General features: G+C 42.5%; 1 protein-coding gene and 1 long non-coding RNA gene across 3 annotated transcripts; one reads left to right on the plus strand and one right to left on the minus strand.

Moving 5' to 3' along the window:
• The first annotated feature begins 6,505 nt into the window (after nt 1-6,505).
• On the plus strand, nt 6,506-21,400 carry kita (KIT proto-oncogene, receptor tyrosine kinase a). Of its 2 annotated transcripts, none has more exons than XM_049723724.2 (21): nt 6,506-6,654; nt 9,536-9,790; nt 10,332-10,616; nt 10,687-10,826; nt 11,130-11,322; nt 11,424-11,613; nt 11,973-12,088; nt 12,162-12,273; nt 13,792-13,976; nt 15,308-15,414; nt 15,482-15,608; nt 16,713-16,817; nt 17,084-17,194; nt 17,273-17,414; nt 17,605-17,708; nt 17,774-17,904; nt 18,232-18,354; nt 18,459-18,570; nt 18,639-18,738; nt 19,181-19,286; nt 19,357-21,400. In XM_049723724.2, exons 1-21 carry the CDS (start codon nt 6,597-6,599, stop codon nt 19,567-19,569), a joined length of 3,015 nt encoding a protein of 1,004 aa, XP_049579681.1. In that variant the 5' UTR covers nt 6,506-6,596; the 3' UTR covers nt 19,570-21,400. The 2 variants fall into 2 exon arrangements, with proteins under 2 accessions (XP_049579681.1, XP_049579691.1); XM_049723734.2 differs by having other exon boundaries at nt 11,151-11,322.
• Nucleotides 6,649-26,926, minus strand: LOC125970940 (uncharacterized). Its single transcript, XR_007482298.2, has 5 exons — nt 26,752-26,926; nt 26,402-26,679; nt 9,475-9,806; nt 9,320-9,398; nt 6,649-9,243 (listed from the first exon to the last, which is right to left on the minus strand). It is a non-coding gene; the product is annotated as an uncharacterized lncRNA (long non-coding RNA).
• Between the last annotated feature and the right edge of the window lie 214 nt (nt 26,927-27,140).

Below are 27,140 nucleotides of genomic sequence, written 5' to 3' on the forward strand. Positions count from 1 at the left end.
GGAGAAGCTTTCAGGAACGGCGTTATAAATTCCCAGTGAGCTTGTTTAGCGGTATTGAATATGAAAAATGTAATAAATCGGCCACAAAAATTTGTCTTTCTTCCCCAAGCTAAATATGCCAAACATAGCAAGCGATTGCCGCTAGCTGCTTCCAAACTTACACAAAGATTAAATGTTACCCCCATGGCCTGGCTAAATTCGTCCTCATACATGACTTTTTTTTTTGCTGTGTGTATTCCCACATCCTTCTCGACTCATTCCATTCATTTCCGGAACAATTCTCCTCTTGTTGCTTCCCGAGTGCTTGACCACAAACAACAATGTTTATTGAAGAAGTTTATGAGTATATATGCGTGTCTTGTTTTTTGTGTACTTGCTCATGAGTACGCTATTAGCTTGCGTGTCATGTGCTTTTGGATTTCAGACGATAGCCTCGGGGGGGGCACAGCACCCCGCCCGCCGTTCATGTGATCGGCAGCTGTGGGTGTCACAGGCACTCGGAGCCTCGGGGTTCACCGGGGAGAAACCTCGGCTTTCATAAGATGGACTGACACAGATTAAAAATGGATCTTAGACGTCTTTAGCCGTCAATGGAAGTGAGTGAGTGCGTTTGATTAAATGAAGGGTCACAGGTAGAAACTTTGCGCGGGATTATTGATTGGTGTTGTGGTTGTGTGAGGCGAAATTTTATTTCCTTTTTTGTTAGTTGTCATGGTCATTATCAGTGCGCAATCTCGTTTTTGTTTGTTTCTTTTTGATAAACGTTTCTGGTTGTTCTGCATTTGAAAAAGGACATTTATTTGTGGCCGTTCAAAACAAACAAAACCTTTTTTATGTCCTGATCATTATCCTAACGATCAGTCCCGAGCTAGCCCTTAGGTTAATCTATATGATAAATGTATTTGTGTCCGTTTTCGGCGTGGCTAACGTTCAACTGTTGCTATGCAAATCTCATGAGTGGTCTTTGAAACCCAAACAGGATGGTTGGAAACGTTTTCCTGATGGCGGGGGATGGATTGGTCATGATTTTAAAATGATCAACGTTAGCGCTCGAGTCATGCTAACATTGTAGCCAAACCGAAGAGCTAGCGTAGCGTACAGGCAACGGGTCTCTTATGTATTTGACATTCAAATGTAAAATAATGCTAAGGTATATTTACCATGCATCGCCTGACGTCAAACAGAACTTCAAGTCCCCCTTGAGACGTTTCAAAGTCGCTCTGAGGGTAGAACTTTATTCTTTGTTGTAACGGCCTGACACGATTTTTCCTAAAAGGGGTCGGGGCATTTTTCCAATTGTCATTCTTACGGCAGTACATTTGGGCAAATCCGACTCGGGCTGGTGTTCCTTATGAATATATGTATACAGACGAGAAAAGAATTGTTGCATCCAAGACGCCGAAGACGCCCAAAGCTACAATCACAACAGTTCGGCTCCAGTGAAGAAACCCATTAATTCCTTCGCTGAATTTATCGAAGCGCGTTTGTTGTGTTTCTCATTTTCAGCAGTCCATGTTGGCGATGAATACATTTTTATTTCATAACCGGGGTATGAATTATGAATGCGGCCTTTAATGGCTGCTGAATTGAATTTGTCTGAAAATATCTTGAAGACACAACAATTTAAGTCATACTACTTTACAAATCTCATATATAACATTTTTTTCATAGTTCAAAAACCGAACACTGTCCAGAACATATTCATCATGCATTGTTTTAAGCATGGGAGGGGCAGTTCGACGAGTTGATGCATTCCAGTGCGGTGTTTTCACGCCAAAGTACAACTCGTCCATATAGCAAAGATGGCATCGAGTTACCCCAACATGTGAGCAACGGGGAACACAGTCAACAACACATGCTTCGCATTTCTGAACGGTTGATATATGAGATGATAAGATTTAAAGCGGTAAAATGGAACAGATGGGGAAAATAGCCAGGAGTCTTCAGCCAAAATGTCAAGGAAGCGGGTGTGAGCACTTACGCTATGTCTTTGATATCCAAACTACGATTTATCGAACAGAGATTATAATAGTACTGAGATGAATATGAAGAAAATGCTCAGGTATTTTTATATACAAAAAGGCGAGTTGAACTTCATTTCTCTTATGTGACAATTTGAAACGCCAAATTGTTGAAACTACTTTTTAGTTAGCACGGTACGGTTCGTTGACTAGGACAATATTTGGATATGCAGAAAAAGACCTGCAGGGAAAGTTTTATGTTAATCCTCACGATTTGTCTTTCACCTGCCTGGAGGGAAGTCAGACTTGCCAAGAAAAAACAAATTCCTTGAGAAAATTACAGAAAGTGGCGCCTAATTGTACTCTATCCGGCTCGACAGACTCGAGTTAAAAAAATAGATATCAGAATGCCGACGATTAGCAAGCGCCAATTGATTGACTTTGTTGCTAACCAAAACAGCAGCACCCAAACATCAATGAATTCAAGGCTAAAAAAAAAAAAAGAACGAAACATTTCCAGATGGATGCATCTCATTGGTGAGACGCAATCAAGAATTAAAAAAAAGTTCTCACTCCTAGGCAACAACACAGTCACATGAATTGTGAAATATTTTTTTTTTCTCTATTCAACAGCCAGAAAAACACAGTAGCGCCTTCTTGGGCCACAAAAAAAAACCACTTGGTGATGTCCAAACATCCCATGTGCAAAACCACTGTAACCACAACAACGACAAGCTTTTTATGGTATTTTTAGAGACCGACCTAATAAGTGCTGACTAAGCAAATGCAATTAAATGATTATCATGGATTATCATTTTGGCGTTTCTTTGACTCGTTTTGCTCCGCTTGTATTTTTCACCCTGCTTTGTGTTTTTTTAGGTCCTTGTGGAATATTTGGTCAGCTTCATGTTGTGCGTTGGAGGCGATTTTCTTATCTGGACCAAAAATCAGACACACCACTGAAAAGCAGGCCAAAGACAAAAAACAGAGATAAGAGAAAAGAAATAAATGAAATGTGATTATGTTAGAGTGAGTCAAAGATGAGTCAACAGGTCCAAAGACCATGTCTGAGTGTTTTTCTGGATGTCTTGTTAAAATGATTCTCACTTTTTTGGATCTGGAATAAATTATTACAACAAGCCCATGCTGCTTTTCAAATTTCAGTATCGGGAATTCAAATTTTGGCTCTTTGGTTTGATCGATTGTTTCACTTTTTCAGTTTAAGGCAGAACGTTAGGTGTGCTTTTCAAATTTAGACTCCTAACTCCTCGATTGGAGTCGTTATGAAGCCGCTAAAACTCTTCTATGGTTACTTATTAGACCCTACAGCGCCACCTATCTCTTCGGAGGGCACTTGAAACACTCCAGCTGAAAAACCAAAAAGGGTTGGCCACCAAGTCGGACCACACGCATCGTACTTCTCACAGCTGCGCGATGGCAGACGAGGAGGACGTGTTAACGCCAGCACAGTTGCTGTGGGCATGAGATAAAATCTTGGAGGGAAAACAAAACTGACAAAGTAGATATGTACGACTTTGCCATGCCACGAGAAAGGAATGAACTCTCCTAGTTCCTACTCTCTCCGCAGAGAATGGACTTCTTGTGATGGACCAACTAAATAAGAGTAAAAAGAAAGTCTTATTTCAGTTCATATAATGTTAAATCTTGTTGACTTAAGGTATTTTCTGTTCGGAATTGGATTTAAAGCCACCGAAGCGTGACTGAGCCGATTATTTACCGCAGAAAACATGAATGTCATCATGTGGTGTATCTAATAAAATGTCACGCCGATTCGTCCGGCACGGCGCACGACCAATCCGCAAAACAAGCAGCCGGCAGACGGATGTTGTTGATTTGATCTTCGGTGATTTGTCTCAATCCAGTTGTGATGTTTTGACAAAAGGAACCAAAGCGAAATTCGGAAGCAAACATGCTAAGCGCGAAATGAGCACTCAAGCTAGCTCCAACAGAAGGAATTCAAAGTTACGCAACAATCAAATAATCTCTCTCGGGTGAATAAAATCTTTAACGATGGCGACAGTTTGAATCTGGATCCAACATTTCATTATTCCCATTGTGAAACATTTTCAAAAATGAGTGATGGAAGCCATTATGGCCAATTATGAACATGCCGCTTTATTTTTTAACTTGAAACCAAAATCCTGTCACATTGTCTATCACAAGTAGAGTCAGTCGCTGGGGATGGATATTACGAAAGCACATCTGACCCAAAACACCGACAACGCCTTTTTGTTGCTGTTTGTCATCTTTTTAATGGATTTGAATTTTGAAGCACATGATACTCCCCCCCATACCTGCCAACGGGATCCAGCGGGGGTGTTAATGTGAATTAAAGAAAAAAAAAAGAAAAAATCAATACGTGATAACTGATGTGTCATTTCCAAGAGTTAATGTGTTGAGGAAGTTGAATTAGAGGTACGGTTTCAGCGGGACGAGCCACCCGAGCCGTTAAGAGTGCTCAACGGACAAGTGAGGTAATTTTAACATTCTGAAGACGACGGCGAAAAGCGAGCGCTACAAAAAAAACGTCTTGACCTGCTCGGGCGCAGGTCATGCTGGCGCACGGCGATCACATGTGGCCTCTGGTTAGTCAATGTATGACAGAGCGGCTTGTTATAAAAACGTTGCCATAAATCACGAGTCTTGTAAAAAGCGACATAAGCGCGATTGGTGGAACTTGTCGAAGAAATCAAACAATGGCTCATTTTATGTGTCACGAATTTTTATAGTAATAATACATTTTATTTGGCGACGCCTTTATAGACTTCCAGATAACAGCTAAAAATAAAATTTTATGAAAAATAAAATACAATGCGGCAGTGCAGTTACAGCTACAAGGCATGACTTTTTTTTTTTAATATTCAGGCATTGTGTTATTTATTTAAGTCTTTTGAGATTCTTCTGTGGTTAAGGGCAACACAAAAAAAAATTGACAAGAAAATTTACTTCAAAGGCACCTCCCATGATATAAAATAATTAATACTGCATTTTTTTTTAATATAAAATGTTCTGTAATGCCTCGTAAAGTGCAACCGGCACAAAGTTTGATATCTCGCTTGGTTTCGATACTAAGATATGTGATGCGCCATTTTTTGGACGTGGTTGGTCCAACAGATGTCACAGGACACCAGAAAAAGCAAAGAAGCGTCATAATGTCTGTTTTTTTTTTTTTTTTCTTTAAGAGCCAGCCCTTCCCTACTCATCCCGTCCGTATTTGTGTCAACAATTGAAGCGGCGGCCTCCGGGCGTGTCAGCTTGTGTGCCAGTGTTCAAATGGTGCAACATGTGATTTCAGGAGGGAACAAAACACAAAGCGTCATTGTAAATTTGTAGTTTATTTGCGCCGGGGTACAGAAAGTCCACAACGTTGAGAATTTGGAATATAACGGAATCTAGAAACTTGATGGATATTAATAAAGACTTGCCTGTGGTAGGGGAAAAAGGAAAAAATATAATTCCCTTACACTAAAATTACTTTCAAACTCATTTGTTAAGCACACTGTAATCAAATTTGTGCACAAAAATCAATGTTTCCCCAAAAAATCCAAACTTTGCCTCCCTAAAAATGATTCGTAATTAGTTTGGATGCCACAAAATGGCAAATGTAAACTCAGTCACTGAGTGCAGTAGAATTCCACCAGAGGGCGCTAAAATAATAATCCTATTGTTTTGATCCACAAAAACAGCAACAGATGGTTAAAAAAATTTGAAAAGAAATAATCCTCAAACATGCAAAGTTGCAAAAAATTGTACTGCTACAACGCTCTGCTGAGCGGGAAGGTCCAAAATTCACAATTGAAGTTTTTCAATTGGGATTCCAATTCTAGAATTTTTCATGTGAAATTTCAATCTTACATCGGCGGTCTAACATTTTAGTTGATTTTTTTTTTTTTTTTTTGGTTTTTGCAGGGTTTCAGTTCCCTTTTCCAATCCGCTTTTCCTAATCGAAGGTCAGTTTTTCTTCAAGTCCATTCCAATTCCAACAATTGCTGGTCAGCAATTAAACATTTTTGTGCAATTTCAAAATTTGGGGATTTTATTTTGAAATCCACCCCCGCCCTAACAAAACAAGGAATCGTGAAAATTTTGGGTAAAACTCCTAAAGTTTTATTTTTCGGCTTTTATTTTGAATTGTTTTTTTTAGACTGAAATAAGAAACGTAGTCTATTGATAAAATAAGTATGGTCAATAATAATTATGCTGTCATGTAATTAATTTGCTTCGACGCTCTCTCTCTCTCTCTCTCTCTCTCTTCCTCCCTCCCTCCCTCCCTCGCTTATAAGCAGTTGGGCTCAGCGTGGCGGCTGCACACACGCACACCCGCAGGCGCACGCGCGCACAAAAATACAAGAACATGTCCACGACCGACTCAGTCAGTCACGCACACCTGCTCGTCGTGGAGCGCACGCTGGCCCGGCGATGTCCACAGACTCCGAACTGCGCTTTGGAAGACTTCTAAAAGCAGCTCTTCTTTTTCCTCATCATCACTTTCTTCTTTTTTGTCCACGAGAGTGGAGTATTGCGGAGTAGTGGAGCTAAGCTCCCGCCTCTCGCGCCCGCCTCTCACACCTTCCACTGGCTCTCGCACGCAGCTCCATCCATGGAAGTCTAACTATGGATTACCGCTTGATACCGCTGCTGTGTGTCGTGCTGCAATTCACCTTCTACCCAGGTAGGTTTTGCTCAGCTTTTAAACCGACATTTACAAAGCGCAACAAGTTGGTTTGGAATTACGCACGGCGTGCGTAAATACGCACTTTTTTTTTTTTTTATTACTACTACTATTTATTTTTTTATGATGTGCATGTGAGGTGTTTTTTTTGTCAAGGCAGTAACTGACACGCGAGGCAAGTGGACACCCGTGGACACCGAACACGGTCGCGTGCATTATTTAAACGAGGCAAGCGAGGGCGTCGTGAAGAAAATAAAGTGCAAAGTGCCTAAAAACCAGCCCCCACCCCCCCCTAAATAAATATAAATACTAATAAAATAAAGCGATCACTTTTGATTTCATGCAAACGGGCAGCTGTTGTACTGCAGGGCACTTGTCTTCACTATTTTGGGGAATTATTAAGCAAGTCCACACAAAAAAATAAATCAGTGTAAAAATTGCAAGCAGAGTTTCATAAAATCTTTTGATTCAAATTAAACGCCTTTTATTCAGATCCAGAGAAGCATTTATTCCCAAAGGGAGCTCATCGAGTTGTCGCAAGTTTAATAACAAGAACCAATAAATGTGGTGGAATCAATTCAAGGAGGTATTTATTTACATTCTTGCACACATGTATTGTTTTTATTTGTTTATTTATTGATTGATTTATTTCAAAGACTCATTAAGTGTGACAGCCCTTGTGTTATTGATTTTCAAGGACGCTGGAACTGGAGCCAAGTCATGTTTTTGTGATGTTTATCATTAGTTTGTGTCAAAATTATGCAATCCGAGATGCATTTAAGTACGAGTGGGAAATACAATTCACAAATCTGCAAAGGTGCGAAACTCAGCTTCAGACAAGCAATGCAACTTTAGCAGACTTGCTGCATTTTTTTTTTTTTTATATATTGTTGTAGCAGTAGAGAGAGTATCTGCTGGGCGACCTGCATGCTCGGGCTTACCCGTCATGTGACACAACAAGGCACCCGCCGTCAATTTTGCCTTAAGCCCGTCTACGCACGCAGGGGTAGTTTAATTTACCACAGAAAGGTTCTGCTTTTTGCGGCCGGTGACACTTTTACAACTTGGGAACGTGCTTGTTTGCTTAGCAGGTCTGGGAAAAGGTACAAGCGGTTACCTTGGAGACCGGGCTGGAGATAAAAGGGTGTGAAAATGTCCTATCGCAAAGATAGAGATGAACTTAGCGGTGTGAATGGTCGGTTTGTCGATACATATGTGGCCTGTGATTGGCTGAGGATCACTTCGAGGTGCCTCTCTAAAGAAAATGCATGGAGGAATTTAAAAAGGCAACAGTGTCAGAGCTAATCAAAATGTTGTTGGCGCTATTTATCTCGAATGAATTACGATCAGTGGAAGTTTCATTCTTATCGAACGGCCATTACATGTGGAGTCCCTCAAGGGTCTGTCCTAGGGCCACTTTTGTTCAACCTGTATAATGCCAATGTTGGCTGTCATTGTCCTTTAATTGAACCAAAACAAAACCACAGTCATTGTTTTTAGCAATGTAAAAAAAAAAAAAGGTTATTTTGAGTAAACGCTTAGTATTATTTTAAACCACAGCTGTACTGATAACCTGCTAACCCATTTCTCGATAGCTTAAATTCATTTTGGGTAGTTTGTAGCCCTTGTTGGATTAAAATCTTGATCCAGATACAACTTGAAAATGTTTCCTCAACCAGTTCAATAGTTTAGCAAATACACACACACAAAAAAAAAAAAAATCGGAAGCTTTTTGCATGGAACCTGCGTTCTGTTTATGAAATATTGTCTTGGTGTTGCCCCTACAAAGCGCGTTATCCGTTCAATGCAGGTACAATCTCCGGTTTATGTTCTTGTTGGAGATTGAGGCGTGAAGCCTCCGGAACGCACAGGAATAAGATTGTGGATGGGAAATAACTAAGAACTTTTTCAGGTTTTCTTTTTTTTTTTCCCAGACACCTTTTTATTTTTACTCCATACTTTTCAAAAATGCGATCTGTACTTACCTTTTGTTTTGTCAAAATAAGCTTGTTACATTTTTATGTTTTGAAAAGACGGAGTGGTGAAGTCAGTCTTGATAGATTGAGACTTTTGGCGGAAATAAGTCAGTAAATGTTGATTGTTTTTTCCACAAGTATCTGCGCTCACACGCTCTAAGTACTTTCACCGCCTCCGATGAGCCGTCATTACTTTTAGGTGTGTTTACGATGCAATAATTATTTCAACAATAATTCATTGGAGTCTTCATCATGTTTTAAAATGTGAAAGGAGTGTGGCATTGAAAGTCGGTGTTGTGTAGCTGAGAGACAATTTATTTTAATGACTTTTGTATGAGATGCTAAACAGATGCTAAGACTAACAATGCTAAGCGGCGCATCCATTAACACTGCGGGTGTCGTAAAATTAAGCGTTTGGTTTGGACACGATTGTGTTTTCAGGAAGTTTGAACAAAAGCATAAAAATAGCGGAATTTTTGCCCAGCCTAAGTCATGAGTGCAAGAACTTGGCTTGGGAGCAATGTTATGTAAATGAGCCCACTGGTTATAAGCTATTTATTTATTTGGCCCACATGGGGAAATTCCAAAATGGGGCATTCAGCTTTTTCAGACCCTGTCCAAAGGCATAAAAAAATATTTTCAAGCCCGTTTTTGCACAAACACCGCTCACCACCAAACGGACAGCCTACCTAGACAGAAGAACGGCGGTGGGTGATTTTCTTCTGCTGGAGCTGGTAGCTTTAAATCACATCCTTCGCACAATATTTTCTACCAGAAAGAGAAGAAAAATGTCAGGAAAAGCCTACAACAAATCTAAAATTCATTTAAAGTCATTTAGAGGCACCTTTAACGGTAGAAGCAGATTCATTTGCTTCCAATTTAGATGTCCTATTTCTGCCTGACAGGCCACACCAAGCCCAGCATCACCCCGGCGGGACCCCACCTGGTGGTCCCGCTTAACGCGCCATTTGAGTTGCGCTGCCAGGGTGAGAAGGAGATGCAATGGCAGCGGGAGGAGCGGCCCAAGGTGCGAGGGGAGCGGCGGACGGAGGGCGCGTCGGCGTTGCATGTGCCCCGTGCCCTGCCTGCCCACATGGGCCGCTACGTCTGCCTGGAGAGGACCAGCGGCGAGCAGACGTCCGTCTATGTCTTCGTCAAAGGTAGATGCACGCCTCGCTGGAGAATGACAATAAATTAGAAAATTGTAATTTAAAATAAATATTGTTATTGTATCACATGATTTTTTTTATATATCGCATCTCAACTTAAAATGTTTTGAATAAAATTTGAATTCCGTGACAACGTTTGCGTGATGGCCTGGCGCAGGTAGGGAGCAGGCATGACTGTTTTGACCTGCACGTTGCCTTGGCCGGCAGCCATCGCTGCAGGATGATATCATGTGCTGCTAATAGTTCCGTCGAAACACTCCTTCCTCACAGGCGGTAAACAAGAGAGCACTATTTTCATGAGCAAAGCCAAGACAAAGTGCCACTGGGAACACAATTTACTCTTTGGCAACGCCGCAGAAGTAGATGCAGATTTTTACGACAAATATCAGACGTGTCCAGGTAGCTCCATTGGAAGCCGATGAATGATCGTCGATCCAAGGCGTACAGTTGCAGTTGATTTAAAAGACGGATAAAAAAACATCTGCTCACTCATCTGCCCCTTTCACCCTCCGCTTTTGTTTTGTTTTGGCAGATCCCGACAACCCGTTCAGAAAATCGATGGTGTTCAACATCCTCACCCGCGTAGGCGACGCCGCATCCATCCCCTGCCTGGCAACAGATCCCAGCCTGTCCGACCTGCACCTGGAGACGTGCTCCGGGGCGGCCCTGGAACCCGGCCTGCGTTTCTCCGCCAGCCTGGAGCAAGGCATGGTGGTCCGAAACGCGCAAAAGAGCTACGAGGGCTGCTACGTGTGCACCGGCGTGCTGCGGGGGCAACACGTACGCTCGCACAACTATCACCTGACCGTCAAGCCAGGTAAACCGGTCATATCCAAAATCACAGTCACGTTTTCAATTTCCATTAACCATCGTTCTCCATTTTTTAGTCCCCGAGGCGCCCCCCGTCATCGGGATGCAAGCCCCCGAGCGGGTCATCCTGACCCTGAACGAGTCTCTGGCCCTCACTTGCAACACCACCAACGTCAACAGTGATATCAAGCTCAAGTGGGTCGCCCCGCCCAGCTCGGTGAGACACCTTTGCATTCTTCTACCGCTCTGCGTGATTGCAAACACTGGCTTATCAATGCGTGTCGAAGGCAGGGGGTGTCCAAACTAGGACCCGAGGGCGGAATTTAAAAGCGGCCCGTGTATCTTTTGATTTTTCCCTATACGGCCCTCGGAGGAAACCGGGTTTGGACACCCCTGGCATGAGGGGCAAAGCTTCAAGATCTGGACTGTGTGTGTATTGCATGCGTGTGCGTGTCAGTGTGGTTGGCGAGGATAGCCGTGCAGACGGGGTTAATCTGTAGAGATCTCTGGGCGTTGACAGGGTGCCGTCTGGTATCCACAGCAACCAGCAAAGGTTGACACTGCGTCGCGTATCCGGGCGGAGCACTTCGACCACATGCGCAGCGCCACCCTGCGCGTGGCCGCCGCCGCGCTCCGCGACACCGGACGCTACAGCTGCGAGGCCGAGAACGAGAAGGGGATCAGCGTGAGCTCCGTGTGGCTCGACGTCTACGGTGAGGGAAATACCGGCAGCGATTCCGCTGATAAACAAGCCCTCATCCTTTTTGACTTACCTTCCTCCTGCTATGGCGGTTCCTTCCTACCCCCCCCCCAGACAAAGGTTTCATCAACGTAACGTCAACGAGCAACAGGACCATCCACGTGCGCTCGGGAGATAGTTTATCTCTGCTGGTGGAGATGGAAGCTTACCCCAGGCCTGGTGTTTTTTCCTGGAGCTTCATGGGCCACGAGTTGAAGAACAACAGCGACCACGTCATCACCACGCAGAGCACGCGTGACTACAGGTATGAACGCCACCCCCCGCCCCCCATCCCACCCTGAGCTTCCTTTCCCACAACCACAGAGGGTGGAATTTAGCATAGAGTTGACCGCGGGCCTGGCAACTCTTTGACAAATACACAAAGTGTAATAAACGCCTGGGGTTGTTTGAACCCAATGTCGCCATTCAAATGCGTGCAAAGAAAAACAGAAAATATTTACTCAAGAGCACTAAGGGAAATATGACGTAATATCGTAATGGTGTACATGTTTACCTGGGTGTTCTTTTTAATATGGCCAGGACAAAAATGATCAGCTTTTTGAATTTTGGGATTTATCCTTTTTTGGTTATTGAGTGAGCAAAATGTCGCCCCCTGGTGTTCAGGTACAGCAGCGAGCTGAGGTTAGTGCGACTGAAGACTTCCGAAGGCGGTGTTTACACGTTTAAAGCCGCTAACCGCGACATCTCCCTGAACGAGACCTTTACCATCTTTGTGACCAGTGAGTGGTTTTCTTAAAAGTGTAACTACTACGTGTTACGCCACGTTTTTATTCATGCCTCGTTCGTTATTAGCTAAACCCGAGATCGTGTCGCACGAGGGCCCGGTGGACGGGCAGGTGCGCTGCGTGGCCGAAGGATTCCCGGCCCCCAAGATTACATGGTACTACTGCGAGCAGTACATCAGGTGAGCGACAAACAATTTCCGCCAAGACACTTGTGTCAACAGCGGCTGGCGACCTTTGAAGTTACAATTATGAAACCCGTTTTTTGTAATAATACTCATTAATATGGGCATGTCTGTTTGGACTATTTCTTTTTGTTGACTTTTCTGAATTAGAAAAAATAATAATCTTTCAATTTCCGCCAAGACACTTGTGTCAACAACGGCTGGCGACCTTTGAAGTTACAATTATGAAACCCATTTTTGTAATAATACTCATTAATATAGGTGTGTCTGTTTGGACTATTTAATGTTGTTGACTTTTCTGAATTAGAAAAAAAAAATTATCTTTATATGTAATCAAATATTTTAATGAATAATTTGCACCTCAGGAAATTAGTTACAGTACTTTTGAAGATAATTCATTTTGAGTTCAGGTTAGGGTGCTTTTTTTTATGTTAAACCCGACGATAAGCTATGATATTTTTTTCCCCATTTTTTCCAATTAGTTTTAGGCTTTTACTCTCTTACATTGAACTGCCATTTTATGAATCTCAAAGCTATGCCAAAGTAAACCACTCTACAAATACTACAAGACAATAACGGCAAAGGGCGGGGTGACCCGGCTGCTTTTTTGGAAAAGCTTTCCAAACCATTTGGCAAGTCAGTGCAACAAGAGAAACATGACCTGAGCTTGCCTGCGACCCAAAATAAACCCTGTGGTGCGCTGGTGTCAGAAATTGAGTCTGGTGTTCATTTTACGCACGTCATAATCTGTCAAACCCCTGGAAGACATTAATATGGAAGGAATGTCTCCACACACAAAAAATGAAATGCTAACATGAGGAAATGGGAATGTTTTTGACCAAAACCCTACTGCTTAGTGTCACAGCGTCAATGCAAAAAACACGTTACACATCTCAAGCAGAAGCAGTGTTGCATTAGCTAAATTAGCATTAGCAAGACGATAACACACTGGTATCGCTACAATTGCATCAAAACCGTCATACAGCCTATACTATAAAACATAGCTAGCATAGCATTAGCTCAGTTAGCAGCACGGCTGTCTTATATAACTACACAAATCATTCTGATAAGACTTTAGAATCCCAGGTAGTCCACATATATGCCTTAACCCTTATTATGACTTTCTAAATGCACGGTTTGCATGTTTATATCTAGACAACCCAAACCCAGTTTGCATTAGCTCAATTAACATCAGCGCTACAGTATTAAAACCTAAATGGTAGCACAATATTATCATCCAAATAAATCATAAACAGAGCTAGAAACGGATTATGCCAATAAGCAACACAGCTGTGTTTTATAACAACACAAATTGTCCCGATAAGAACCACTGCTGTCAACATTCGCCAGACTAAAATGACAACTCTTGTTATCATGATCCAACAGTACAATGTGGTCTCAAGGCTGCATGCTGATCCAGCATCTGGATGATTTCTAACTAATTTGCTAATCCTGCCAGATTCCTATCAACATGTATCCCGACTGTATTCATCTTTGCCCTCCCCTCGTCCCCAGATGTTCCCAGCAGGTGAACGCCACCAAAGAAGAAACGGACATCATCACCATCACGCTGTTCAGCCCCATGTTTGGTAAAACCGAGGTGGAGAGCCGGGTGAACGTCAGCCGGGGACGCTTCAATACGCTGGAGTGCGTGGCCACCGTGGAGGGCGAGCAGGCCTACACGCTCTTCTCCATCAGCGGTGAGCCACCCCGTAAACATAACAAGAACACCGATATATACATACTTCAAATTTTCAAACGCAAAACCGCTTCTGAAGATTTCATGGGAACAAGCCAACATTGATGGTCGCCTCCATTATTTCATTCCGACGTCTGAATCATCTGTTTTATGGCGCAATCTGGATGTCAACGGGAAAACCCGAGCCAATTAAGACATACCTTCCCTTTAAGGGGTGGTACGTTTAATTTACTAAAATTAGAGAGTACTTTTTGGTACAGTGTTTAATACCGTTGGGAGTCATTGTAGGTTTGTTTGTTTTGTTCTACAGTCTGAAATCCTCAAACAAGACGACTTTTAAATAGAACACATGTAACATTGACTTTCTAATGACTTGTATCCAAAAAAGTTGGAATCAAACAAACGAGTAAATCTATTGATCTGACTATTTCCCCAACGGTTACTTTGAGCTAACCGTTCAAAATTCTGCCCCATTGTGATGTCATAATTTTGCATTTTCTACAGCCGTGACTTGGCAAGTCACAAACTAATTACGGACACATAAGGAACGGATTTGCACTGATCTTTACACCTGCGTTAGCTTTCTTTAGTAAGCGCAAGAATCACTTCCACGTTTTTTTCCCCCGCACAACAAAGAGCGCTTTTGTGTTTTTACAGCTGTGGCGAGTCGGTCTGTATGTCTTCAGTCGCCCTTCCGTGCCTGGCCTGGCCTTATTATTTACTCCTCTGTCCACTGGTGTGTAATAAGCTCTTTATAGAGATAAGGAGCTTTCTCCCCACTTCGGAGAACGCTGAGTCTGCAAGAACAAATCTGCCGATATACCCGTCACTGGTTTCCAAAGTGCGGTTCCTTGACACCTCCAAGGGGCCTCGAGCATACACGTTAGCCCCCCTACAGTGGCCATACAACCTTTTGAGGGGGTGGGGGACATCGTGGCAGATGGGGAAGCTGTTATGACACCGGGTGGATTTGGAGTCAACGTAAACAATGGACTCCAGCTAATTCCCAGCCGTACATCTTATCGCAGACGATCATGTCTGGCTTGACTGCTGTTTACCAAACGGTTTACGGAAGATGCGCACTAAAGGGTAAAGCCGTGACTTAGTTGTACTTTTGTCAATATTTGGACTTGAGACACTTTGTTTTGTCTTGACAAAAATTGTACAAGGGGACACAAGGACACTTTCAGGACATTTGGTTTAGACTCAATCATAGTCCCTCGGTTGAACGTTGTGAGGTTTTAGGAGTCAAATTTGGGAGATTCTTTTGAAAATTATATTTTAATCCTGCCATAATGAGTCAAAATATTTGGTTTTATTTTGTCCCCACAGAAAGAAGCATCCCTCACAGGCTGTTCACCCCGCTACTGATCGGTGTGCTATCCACAGCCTCCGTCCTATGCTTGATCCTCATCGCGCTCTTCTACAAGTACATGCAGGTATTTACCGAAGGTATTCATCAAACAAGGGAACGTTTGTCACACTGTGATTGTCTTCCCCTTCCAGAAACCGAAATACCAAGTGCAGTGGAAGGTGATCGAAGGAATCCACGGGAACAACTACGTCTATATCGACCCCACCCAGCTTCCGTACGATCACCAGTGGGAGTTTCCCAGAAACAGTCTGCGCTTCGGTGAGCCGACGGCACTTCTCGCACATAGGCGTAAAAATGTGTCACGCGAGTATGCGGCGCGTGGTTCTGCTTATCGCGTGACCGTGTCATGTCTGACGAGCCCGGGGTCCTCAAAGTACCAACGTAGGCTACACGTGAAGAAGATTTCAGATCATGTTTGATGTCTTTGGCTGTGGAGTCGAAATGATAGTACGGATTTGAGATTTCCAAAATGGTTACAGACCTTGTAAAGTGAATTTCGATATATATGTTTCTATATGCACAATTGTAACATAGCTAGCTAGCTAGCTACCTTTTGATAGTCTGCTATCATGGCTGCCTTTGAGCTCATTATTTTTGGCACACTAGATTGAGAAGTGAATTTATTGATTTTTTTAAAGCCCGGTTTAACCATTTTTCGCCAGCATGCGAAAATAATGTCACAAATCCTACATCAGTTTTTTTTTAACACAGCTAAAGGCAGAAAAAAAACCTCCACGGAGACCAGAAACATCTTCATGATTTGTTTTCAGTCTGACAGTTTGATCCTCTTGTTTACGACATCGCGCAACCCAATCGTTTTTTTCAATCCCGATCAAGTCACATGCTAGCCATTGCTTGGCACGATCATTTTGTGGGAAAAACTACTTTATATCAGTCACACCCACTATTTGAATAGCCCGCCAAGAACAGGAACAGGAAAGCCTATTCCTTTTTTTTTTCTCCACACAGTTGAGAGAATATGAGAGGAGCTACTATGTATTAAATAGAAAATACACACATTGATCTGTTGAGACAGTAAAGCGCTTTAATCCATTTAGATTGTTTCGGGGTCATGGGAAAACTGGAGTCGAGCCCAATTGACTGTGTCCGAAGCTCAATCGTGACCAAAAGCTTCCCTCCCTCACTGCTAACATCATATTGTTGACATACCCAGGCTGTTGTTTTTTCGCCAACCTCCTCCAACAGGATCCTGCACGTCCTGGTGCTTGAGCACACAGCCCGGGGGCTCAACTGGTGTTGTCCCAGTAATGCTGGCAGAGAGCCAGTGGAAGGGAAGGGAGGGGAAAACAGGATGGGCAGGGGCAATAAAACAGCTTTCTGGATTTCTTTCTGTTTCCGCAGGGAAGACGCTGGGCTCCGGCGCTTTTGGAAAAGTGGTAGAAGCTACGGCGTACGGAATCTCCGAGGCCGACTCGGTTACCACCGTAGCGGTCAAGATGCTAAAATGTACGTTGAAGCTCAGTAAGATGGGATAAGTCTGCTGCGGGGCAATGAATCAGACATGTGTATTCCAGTCTCAAAAAAAAAAACCCAGACTGGATTATCAGGAGGAGCTAATAAATCAAAAAGAAGTCGGGAATTGGGGGGAAAAAAAGTCACAGTGGGTCCAAGACTGAATATCTTGAAATTGTTTTGGTGCTAAATAAAGGTTAAGCGCAAAGGAACGCATCTGTCAATGAAAATAATGTTTCATCTGGGCTTTTCTCCCGCAGCAAGTGCTCACGCCACCGAAAAGGAGGCCCTGATGTCCGAGCTGAAGGTTCTCAGCTACCTGGGGAACCACATGAACATTGTTAACCTGCTCGGAGCCTGCACCGTAGGAGGTAGAGGCGCGTCTCTTCCGTTTCAAATCAATCTCGCCCTCCGACCGACGTCTTAAAAATGTTTGTCTGCGGCGGAAGGCCCCACACTGGTGATTACGGAGTACTGCTGCTTCGGTGACCTGCTCAACTTTCTACGGAGGAAGAGGGAATGTTTCTTCTTCTCCAAGACGGACGAAGACTGCTACTACCGCAACGTGACGTCGGAGAGGATCTCCGCCGGGTCAGTTGTACTTAAGTTTTCGCTGAGCTGCGTTTTCAGCCGCGGAGCATTTCGCAGTCAAAACAAAATCCGAACCGCAAAAGCAGACTTGAGCGTGAAGTCCTGGAGAGCGTCAAAGTGTTGTTTACTATCCAGAACGTGCGTAGGAGGAAGCTGTTTCTCAAGAATGCTCCTTTTCCTTTCCTCGCAGTGACAGCTTGAACGGCTACATGACCATGAAGCCTTCTGCCGCTGGCAAGCCGCCTTCGTCCTCATCTTCAAGCGCCGTGGAGAAGAGAAGCTCCTTCCGCAAAGGCGAGTCGGACATTCGTGGAGTTAAGAAAAGGATTTGAGTTAACATCTACTGCTCCCTTTTTCAGGCGGTTTCCACGGCGAAGGAGACGCCGAGGGGGAAATGTTCGACGACGACGGCCTGTCCCTGGACACCGAAGATCTCCTCAGCTTTTCCTATCAGGTGGCCAAGGGGATGGAATTTTTGGCTTCCAAGAATGTGAGTATTCCCATTCATCAAACTGATAAATGGACAAATTGATCAGACCATCAGCCAATTTGAGCGATATGTTCAACGTCTTCAACGCCTTTCGCGATGGCGTTTGTGATTTATCCGATTTCTGCCCTCGACGCAAAGCTCGGCTCGTGTTTCCGTCGCTAGTAAGCGTATCCAGAAAGCATGTCGTGGCACGCTGTTGAAAATTTAATTACCGTCGGAGTCAAGTGTCAGCTGGTAAAAACGAAAAAAAAAATATGCAACACTTGGCCGATGTCACACACACAACATGCCTCATTAGCGCTCCCCCCCCTCCCCCTCCCCCTCAAGTGCATCCACAGAGACTTGGCGGCCAGAAACATCCTGCTGACTCAAGGACGAGTGGCAAAGATTTGCGATTTCGGCTTGGCCCGAGACATCACCACCGACTCCAACTATGTCGTCAAAGGCAATGTGAGTCTGGTTCATATTAAGTAATACCGTTTTTATATTCAATTTGTATTTTTGTTGCAATATGACCATCGCATCAGAACTTATATTTACCGATGTCGATTCAGGCTCGGCTGCCGGTCAAATGGATGTCGCCGGAGAGCATCTTCGAGTGCGTGTACACGTTTGAGAGTGACGTGTGGTCGTACGGCATTCTCCTGTGGGAGATTTTCTCGCTAGGTACGCGCATCCCTTCATCCGTTTGTCTATGTTGTCATTTTTCTGACTGGCCGAAATCCTTCACGTAGGAAACAGTCCTTATCCCGGAATGCCCGTGGACGCCAAGTTCTACAAACTGATTAAAGAAGGATACAGGCTGGACTCTCCCGAGTTTGCGCCTTGTGAAATGTAAGACTGGAAGGATGTGTTTTTATTTTATTTTATTTATTTTTTTAAACGTGTTAATGGTGGTGAATGCGTCAAAAAAAAATGTGAGATTTTTACGACGGCCCACTCTCATCCTGTTTCACTGGCAGACAGCGATTAACTTATTCAAGACAACATTTATCAGCGCTCTGTATCGACTATAAAACATATACCGGAAACACTGATTGATTGTTGATCTGCTCTTTACAATTATGAATTGTATTTTGTGCTCCAATTGAACGAACGGCTCATTTCTCAGACTAAGGAGAATCAAAACAAACTCAGCAAAGCCGCATTGCAGAACTAAATCAAATAAACCGAAGGACAGCAAAATATTTTCTTAGATACTGTTGCCTCAGCTCTAACAGACCCCACCAAGTAAATTTCTTAGATTAAAACAGATAAAAAATGTTTACAACGCCAGGTATCACATCATGCGGTCCTGCTGGGACGCCAACCCCTTCCAGAGGCCCTCCTTCAGGAAGGTGGTGGAGAGAATTGAGCAGCAACTGTCAGATGCAACCAAGCACGTAAGTGTTGACACCTCAGACGAAATTCACTGATGTTCTTCGTCAATTACAAGGCTATTTTTTTTTTTAGGTCTATCTGAACTTCAGCTCCAGGATTACAGTGTCGCCCAGAGCTGCCAATTCCACCATCACCCCCATGGAGGAGAACGACGAGGAGGAGCCGAGCATTCCGAACACGACGTTCCAGCTCAGCTCGAACGGCAGCAGTGCTCCGACGCAGCCCTTACTGACCCGGCAGGAGGTTTTTCTGGAAGGCACAGGCTTCGGAGTTCAGAGGGTGTGAGCGCCGCCGCCGCCCCCCCTCGGCCCTCCTTGCCTCTATAAAAGAAGTGCCTCTCATGTTCTGCTACTACAACAAAAACACTGCCACCCCTTTCACCCCATCCTTTAAAAGACTGCCCCATGTGGAAAAATATCAATAAATATATACACTGGGTGCCCCAACATACTACTTGTAGCCCCAACACTGCCGACAACGCCCTTTGGGGATACTGCGGACAAAAGGAAGTAGAACATTTTGTCATTAACGTGACTGTCTGTGACTTTCAAGGGAGGACAGTTTTAAAAAAATATATATATATATTACATACTTATGTCTGTCATAATGATGGTTTTTATCAGCGCTCTGAAGTTTTTTCCTTTTTACCATTTTTTTTCTTACCCTTATGTCATATTTTGTCTGGAAAGAAAAAAAAAAAAAATTGCACTTCACGTCATTCCACACATCCTGTAGTGCAGCTTTATTTGGCTTTTTTTTTTTTTTTTTTTTACTGTCAGTATTACGTGTTTCAAATGAAGGTGATGTTTATTCAGGGTCCAACTTTTCAAATGGAGCGGCTGGCACACTGATTTTTATAAGCTATTATTAAGAGATTGCCCATTGTTTCACTGCCACAGGCTAAAGGCTAAACGTCACGGTACGCTATGCTACGCTAGCTTGTTTTGCTGATAGTTGCGCTTCTTTACCAGATGCTGGGAACGACGACAAAGCTTTAGCGGGGCTAGCTTCAGCAACTGAACTTCAAGTGTTTAAAAAAAAAAAAAAAATTGGGTTTCCGCCTCACTGTTTACATGCTGGTACTACCATTTCCGAGATTTATTTTTTTATTTTTTTTGGTGATCACCCGGGAAACAAAATAGCTGGTTGTTTGGGACTTGCCATTCAATGGACTGGAACCCATCATTGTTCCTTTTCCACATTCTCCCCTTTGAGTCCAGATGTTCCCTCCACAATGATACAGTTTCGATGTTCCTGCCGGGAAAAGTGTTCTCTTGGTGTCTACGAACATATGTTTGTGATTGTGTGCCTGTTCTGTGAATGATTATAAAATAATCTTATAATAATAATAATTATCCATTCATTATCCAAACTGCTAATTATTATTATTATTAACATTTTATTGTTAGATGCGGCACTATTATTCATCCTTATCCCTGCGTTTTCGTGACATTGACGTTTTGCTTCGGCAACAAAAGTAAACCAAAACGACAAATAGTGAAAAACTAGCCGACACAGGTGTATGAAAGAACAGTGCCTCTGCTGGTTGTAGCCAAGTAGTGCAACGATGAAGCGCGTACAATTAATTGAATAACTGATTCATCGAAAGCCCATACCAAGTAAAACGATTCAAAAATCAGTTTCAGGTGGAAGCTTTTTTCCATCGAAATGCTAAAAAATGGCGAAAGCAACCGGCTATTGCGCAATGTTTCTTTACAACGTGACATCACCAAACACAAGCTTTGCTCCGCATTGTGTAAATATACTTTTCAATTTGCATTTTTTTTGTTAAGTCATATCAGAATGGGACCATCTTAATAAATACGCGGTACACATAACATATAGGAAATGTTTCCATGCTGGTTTTCTCTGCGTGTACTGTATACTTTGTCGCCTCGGTAACGGAGAATCATCCTTTGTACAATGCATTTCTCATTTGACGAAGCGTAAGAAATAATTGGACCATACACACATATATATATATATATATATATATATCTCACTGGACTTCCATCCATCGTTGGTATTTATTAAATCTGAGGCTTTATTTACTGTTGCTGTGCATAATGGATGTGTTACATGTGTCAATGTAAATAAAAAAAAGTCTATATTGAAATAGCAACGCGTGGAGATACTTTCTGTCCTCCACAGGAATCTTTCCCATTAATCCGGTGTGTTTGTGTGCAAGTGTGTGTGTGTGTGTGTGTGGCCGGATGCATTTGTTTAGTCGCGCTTGAGTGCGTGCCAATAGGTGCTAGTCCCATACAGGACATGTCACAAGTAATTCAGTTAATCTCTTTGTTGTGAAATGGAGCTTAACGGCCTCTTAGGAGGTTCTAGATCCCAACGAGAATACTGTTGGGACTTAAAACAGGTAATATTATGAAAAATAATACTTTTTTTATTTGCTTGACGATTAAAAACAAAGCGCCTGGCCACCCAGCGAGACTGAAATTACACAACCGAGTGTATCGTTTGTTGTCAAGTGGAGTTGAACGAGTTCCCGCTATCTCCAAATGCCTCCAAATGTCTCAAGTCACGTTCCAGTCAGAAGCCGATTCACTCAAGGGGAAAAAAAAAACATTTAATAGTGGCGCGCCAGTACAATCACCGTCAGGTTTTAGTTCCAGATTAATGATTTGTACATAACGGAACACTGATTTTGAATGGCTTGTGGGAAAATGATTGCTGCACTGTGAAATTAAACAACAAGCAAAGTTGCCACCCAAAGAGATTCTCTTCCGTGATTCGAGCCCAATCACGGCTGAGAATGAAGGCGCTTTAGGCGGTCACAGAACTGATTCTTTATTTTCCCTCTGAGAGGAATCAAAAAGTGTTAGTCAAGCTAATAAACGAATGCACTGCGAGCCGTTTGTTAAAAATAATGTTTTTGAATCCTATCCCTAGACAACAGTCTCCAAAAGTTTCCAGTGAAACAAGTCGCTAGTAATTGCTAGCTGCTTTTCGTGAATAAAAAGATTCACTAAAAAAGACTGAATACTAATTTTTGAATAATCGTTTTTGCTCTTTACAGACGTGTTATTAGGCTATCTGGGAACAGTTTTAAATTGTAAGTGGAAAACTGTATTATATAGCTCCTTTAATCTCATTCCCAAACGTTTGGGAATCCCCGGCGTAATTGTTTTAGTATGGATACGCCGTCATGTATCGCTAAAGTGTAAACAATTTATATTATTAATGATCAACTGAAATTTACCATGCATTGAGTCTGAATAGTAAACAACTCGTAAAAATGCTGCAAGTACTTCATATATAATAAATGGGATGACAGTATTTGTGGTATTAGCGTGCAAATCTGTGCTAAAGTTAGCTCGATGTAGCGATGTTTGAGGTTAGACAACATGATCTTTGATGTTCGAACGATGGGTATGACACGATGTTATCAGAAAGAGAAGTCCAGATACAATTAAAACAAAAAAAAAGCGTATCGGTCCAAACAAGTGTTGGATGTTATCTGCTCGGTGGCTGGCTCACGGCCATGAAGGCAGACATCTGGCACTGACGAGAACGTCACGAGCACGACGGCGGACAAGCTCACGTGGGCAGCGTCCATTGTTTTCACAAAAGAGCTGATAAGAGATCGAGAAGGAAATCCCGCCATTGAGCGTCGGATTTTTTTTTATTTTATTCTTTTTAGAGGAAGCGCCAGTCATTAGATAATTACTTTAACGGCGCCATGCGGTTTAATAAAATAGCCCATAAAACATGTCCGTTCAATACCTCCCTTCCAAGACATCGCTCTGATCATAAAAACTAATCTGATCGTTCATTAAATCACATTCATGGTGGGTTCTTTTGGTAATAACTGATCAGGTTTTTACATTCCTGAAGGGAGATTACAGAGAAGAAAATTCATGTAAGAATATAAAAATGTTCCGGTTCGTGGAAAGCGACCAAACCTTCATTAATACTGACATTTATACTGCCATTTATTTATAATAGGACATTCAAGACTCCAAATGAAAGGTTTGCCTCTAGTCCTGCTCTGTGAAGGTTAGCAAGTTCAAAACTCATTACATCGTTGCTAAGTGTATTTGTTTGCATCGTTTTTCTTTAAACGACCCTCAAAATCGATTTTGATTGCAAATGTAATTATAGGTATCTATTTCCAAGCTCCATTTTGTTTATAAACTAAATCAAAGGTACTCCGACTACTAACATAATGCTAATGTTAGCATCTAGCCCCGTTACGCAACAAGTTGTTTACCCCTTCTCCATTCTCCTCAACTTCTCCTCTGGTGTCACGTGAGAGGACGTTAACCTGTGTGTGTTCTGCCGCTATGTCTGTGTGCGGTGCGGCCGCTCAACTGTTCTCCTCAACTTGCGGTTATAAATTTGCCCGGCGTGTCATTCTCCTTCCGAGCAGTTTAACGTCTTTCTTCTAAGACAGAAGGAAACAGTTAAAGCGAAGAAAGAGCAAAAGTTCCGTGCGCAAAAGAGCATGGCGCTAACCGGGTTAGCTAGCTAACCAGACAACATGCTAGCTATGTTTAATAGAGGTTATTGGGGGTGGGGGGGGGGGAGTTTGAGACACGATTTATCTTGAGGGTGCATTTATCTGGGTTAGTTTATGTGGACCATGTGATGCTTGTACTCCATCACAAGTGTGGGTCACATTCTGTTGGCCACAAGACTTTGCGAGTCGATGAATGCTCGCTATTGTTGCACACGGACTGACCTGCATCATCGTATAGTCAACAAACGATGTAAAATTCGTACGGATTTGCAACGGCAATATGGAGGCCGCGTATGGTTTTCTTAGTGGGTCACTTCTCATTATTTTCTGCTCGAGCTGCTCAGGAAATTGTGACCCCTCCGTGGCTTGGAAGGCCTCGAGAGGTGGTCGTTAAGAGGATGGGGGGGGGGGCTACCTGGGGTACACCGAGGGGGACCTTCTGTTTAGGGATGAGAACGGGCTCTTAACAGATGGCTGCCGTGATGAACCGCAACAAGCCTGATGGGTGAGCGAACGATTGGATGGCATGTTTATTGTCAGGAAAGTAACTGCAGTTATGAAAGTAATCATCGACTGGACTCGTATTAGGTAAATATTTTTTTGTAAATCTCACAATTAGAAAAGCGGTTATCTGATAGCGCAATCACTGTTTTTGTACGGGGAATTTTTTCCGACCCGAGCTTATGTAAAGTAGCTTGGATTGCACGGATGGAAAGAACAACCGCATGCAAGTGGAGCTCGTTGAGCTCTATTGTGGTGTGCCGCATACAAAGAAACTGGAGATAAAAAAAAAAGAAAAACGAACTGGATACCTTCATGCTAAGCCTCAATATTTGATGAATGGACAGGGCAGTAGAGGATAGGACAGGTGATAGCCTCTTGGAAATTAGCTCAAGGGACACGCTTTCCGATTTCTTCTTCTGTTGTTACGTGGTCAAATCTCACGGTTTTCAAGTTTTGTGGGGATAAACACAATTTTTCAACATAATTCACTTGGAATAGATAGCACAACCTAGACTTCCTGTTTCCTCATCTGCATGATCACCAGCCTAACACAATTCTGTGTATTGATAGACGCCATTGATAAGAACTGCGGGGCCTCGCAAATTGGCGCTGGCTCTGTAAAACCAGGAAAAAAAACGAATGAAAAACTCATCATATTAAAATGAAGCACGCCACAGACGAGACAGGAACGTCTGGTGTAGGAGTTACAGGAAGTCCCCCTGCGCCCAAAGCCATAGACCGCAGTTTATAAAAATGATCGCTCATTAGCATACACCGCAAGGAAAAGGCAGCCATTAAATTGACTTACAGGAAGTTTGCAGTGAGGAAATAATTGCTTGGTCACTGTCTCATGCGCTAATTTGTGTGAGCAAGCAAGCAAAACAGTATCATAACAGAGCAAAACAAGTCAGACGTTACGGTGGAAGCAAAATTACACTCCTACGTATCAATCTGGAACAAAATACTCAACTCAATTTATTTAGGTGATATGGAAGAAGTCAAATCAGTTAAAACCCAGCAATAAAGTCATCTGTAACCACTCCCTCAGCGGCGCAGACCTCCCACTCCCAGATCAGCCAGTTTACTGAACAAAAGAATTATGACTTTTGCGTTTTCAAAACTTAGCCCTATAAAAGTCTCTTAGCTTACCTTTATCCGCTGCATAAAATTATGGCATTTTGTTTTGATGCAATCCTTTGCATCATCAAATCTTCGTGCATTATATGTGTTGTACTGCCCCTGGTGGCCAAGGCGCACAAACATGAAGCAGCAGTACATTGCTGCAAAATTGTTTTGTACTTGGGCCTCAATAATTGCGAACAACTCGTGCGTGTCAGTGTCCTGTTGCGAGTCGCACACCGCTGCGACGCCTCTGCAGTCCCTCGACCTCTTCTTCACATATGGTGCAAATGAACAAGTCACCATGGAGCAATGAGTCACGGACGTGTGAGGAAGGTCTAGTTTGCTTCAGTGATACACACCAGGGGGACCCGGCCTTGAGCTACACGCCATAATGCAATTATGCTGTTATTATTTTTACTAATCCCATCGCTCTCCTCCCTTGGTTGGCCGATATTGACCGGGAGGAACCGACTCGGAAAAACAAGAATGGAATGCAATTGAACTGATGAAATGCATGCATGCTAATGCGAACACAGACTGTAGTTTAAAGTGTCATCTTTCGTTCAATATCATATCCATCCATCCACATGGTTAAATGCTTGCAATAATAAGATATTTTTAGCATTAAATCTATTCATTATTATTTTTTTATTTTGTTTATTATTATTATATTTATTATTAAATCTTATTAGTTTTTTATCTATCTTTGTTTCGAACATATTTAAAACATGAAAAATAGGGTTAAAGATAAATAAAACAATTAAAACTTTAAAGTGTCATATCTAAGTCCATGAAACAAACAAATAGACAAAAACCAACAATAAACTGAAAAAAAATACACAACAAAGAATGTTCGAGAAGGAGTAGGAGGAAGCATAGCAATGGTTAAATTGTTTTAGGTCAGTGGAACCCAACCTTTTTTGCGCCATTGACCGTGTCAGAAATATTTTAGCGGACCGGCCTTTATAACAAATATAACAAACAAATATAAACCAGATAAAAAATATAACTCACCTTTACGTTGAATTAGTGGAAGCTTGTTTCTCAAAAATCTTCAATAGTAAAAGGTTTCTTTGCCTTAGCAATACGGTGCACTCACATTTGTTGACGTGGTTGTGGTGACCTTCAGAAATTGCTTCTGTCCTTCTCGTTTTTTTTCTTTCAAAAAATTACAAAATTTTGTCTTTTAATGCAGTATGCTTGGTCTCCATGAACCGAAGCAGTTTTGAAGGCTTCATTGCCTCGTTAGCTAGCCTGTCATCACATATGCAGAGTGGGCTGAGCGTCTTTACCTGTGTCGAGAAATCCATATTTTAAGTAGGACTCTAGAAATTTTATTTTAAACACAGCTTTTCTTTACTTACAAGTTATAGCCTCTTCTTTTTCCGTCTCCTCGTTGGACATTTATCCCTTTCCGAAGAAGCTTTCCAAACATCTGTTTCTTGCTAATTTTTGCTAGTTTCGCGGGCTCGACCGGAGTGACGTCACATGACCGGGACGAGCGTCATGAGACACAGATGCACCGACGAATGTAATTAGAAGAGAATCGCCAAATTGTTCTATTTTTTTCAAAATAATAATAATAAATAATAATAATAATAATAATAAATAATATTACTCATTTTAGCTTTATGGGCTCGACTGGGGAAGCATGTCACGTGACCGGGACGAGCGTCTTGACCTGAATTAATTGATCGTCGATAAAAAAAAAAAAAAAAATGTATTATATATATTTTTTTTTCTGTGCGGCTTG

This window comes from Syngnathus scovelli, chromosome 10, assembly GCF_024217435.2.
Source record: "Syngnathus scovelli strain Florida chromosome 10, RoL_Ssco_1.2, whole genome shotgun sequence".
Taxonomy (NCBI): Eukaryota; Metazoa; Chordata; class Actinopteri; order Syngnathiformes; family Syngnathidae; genus Syngnathus; species Syngnathus scovelli.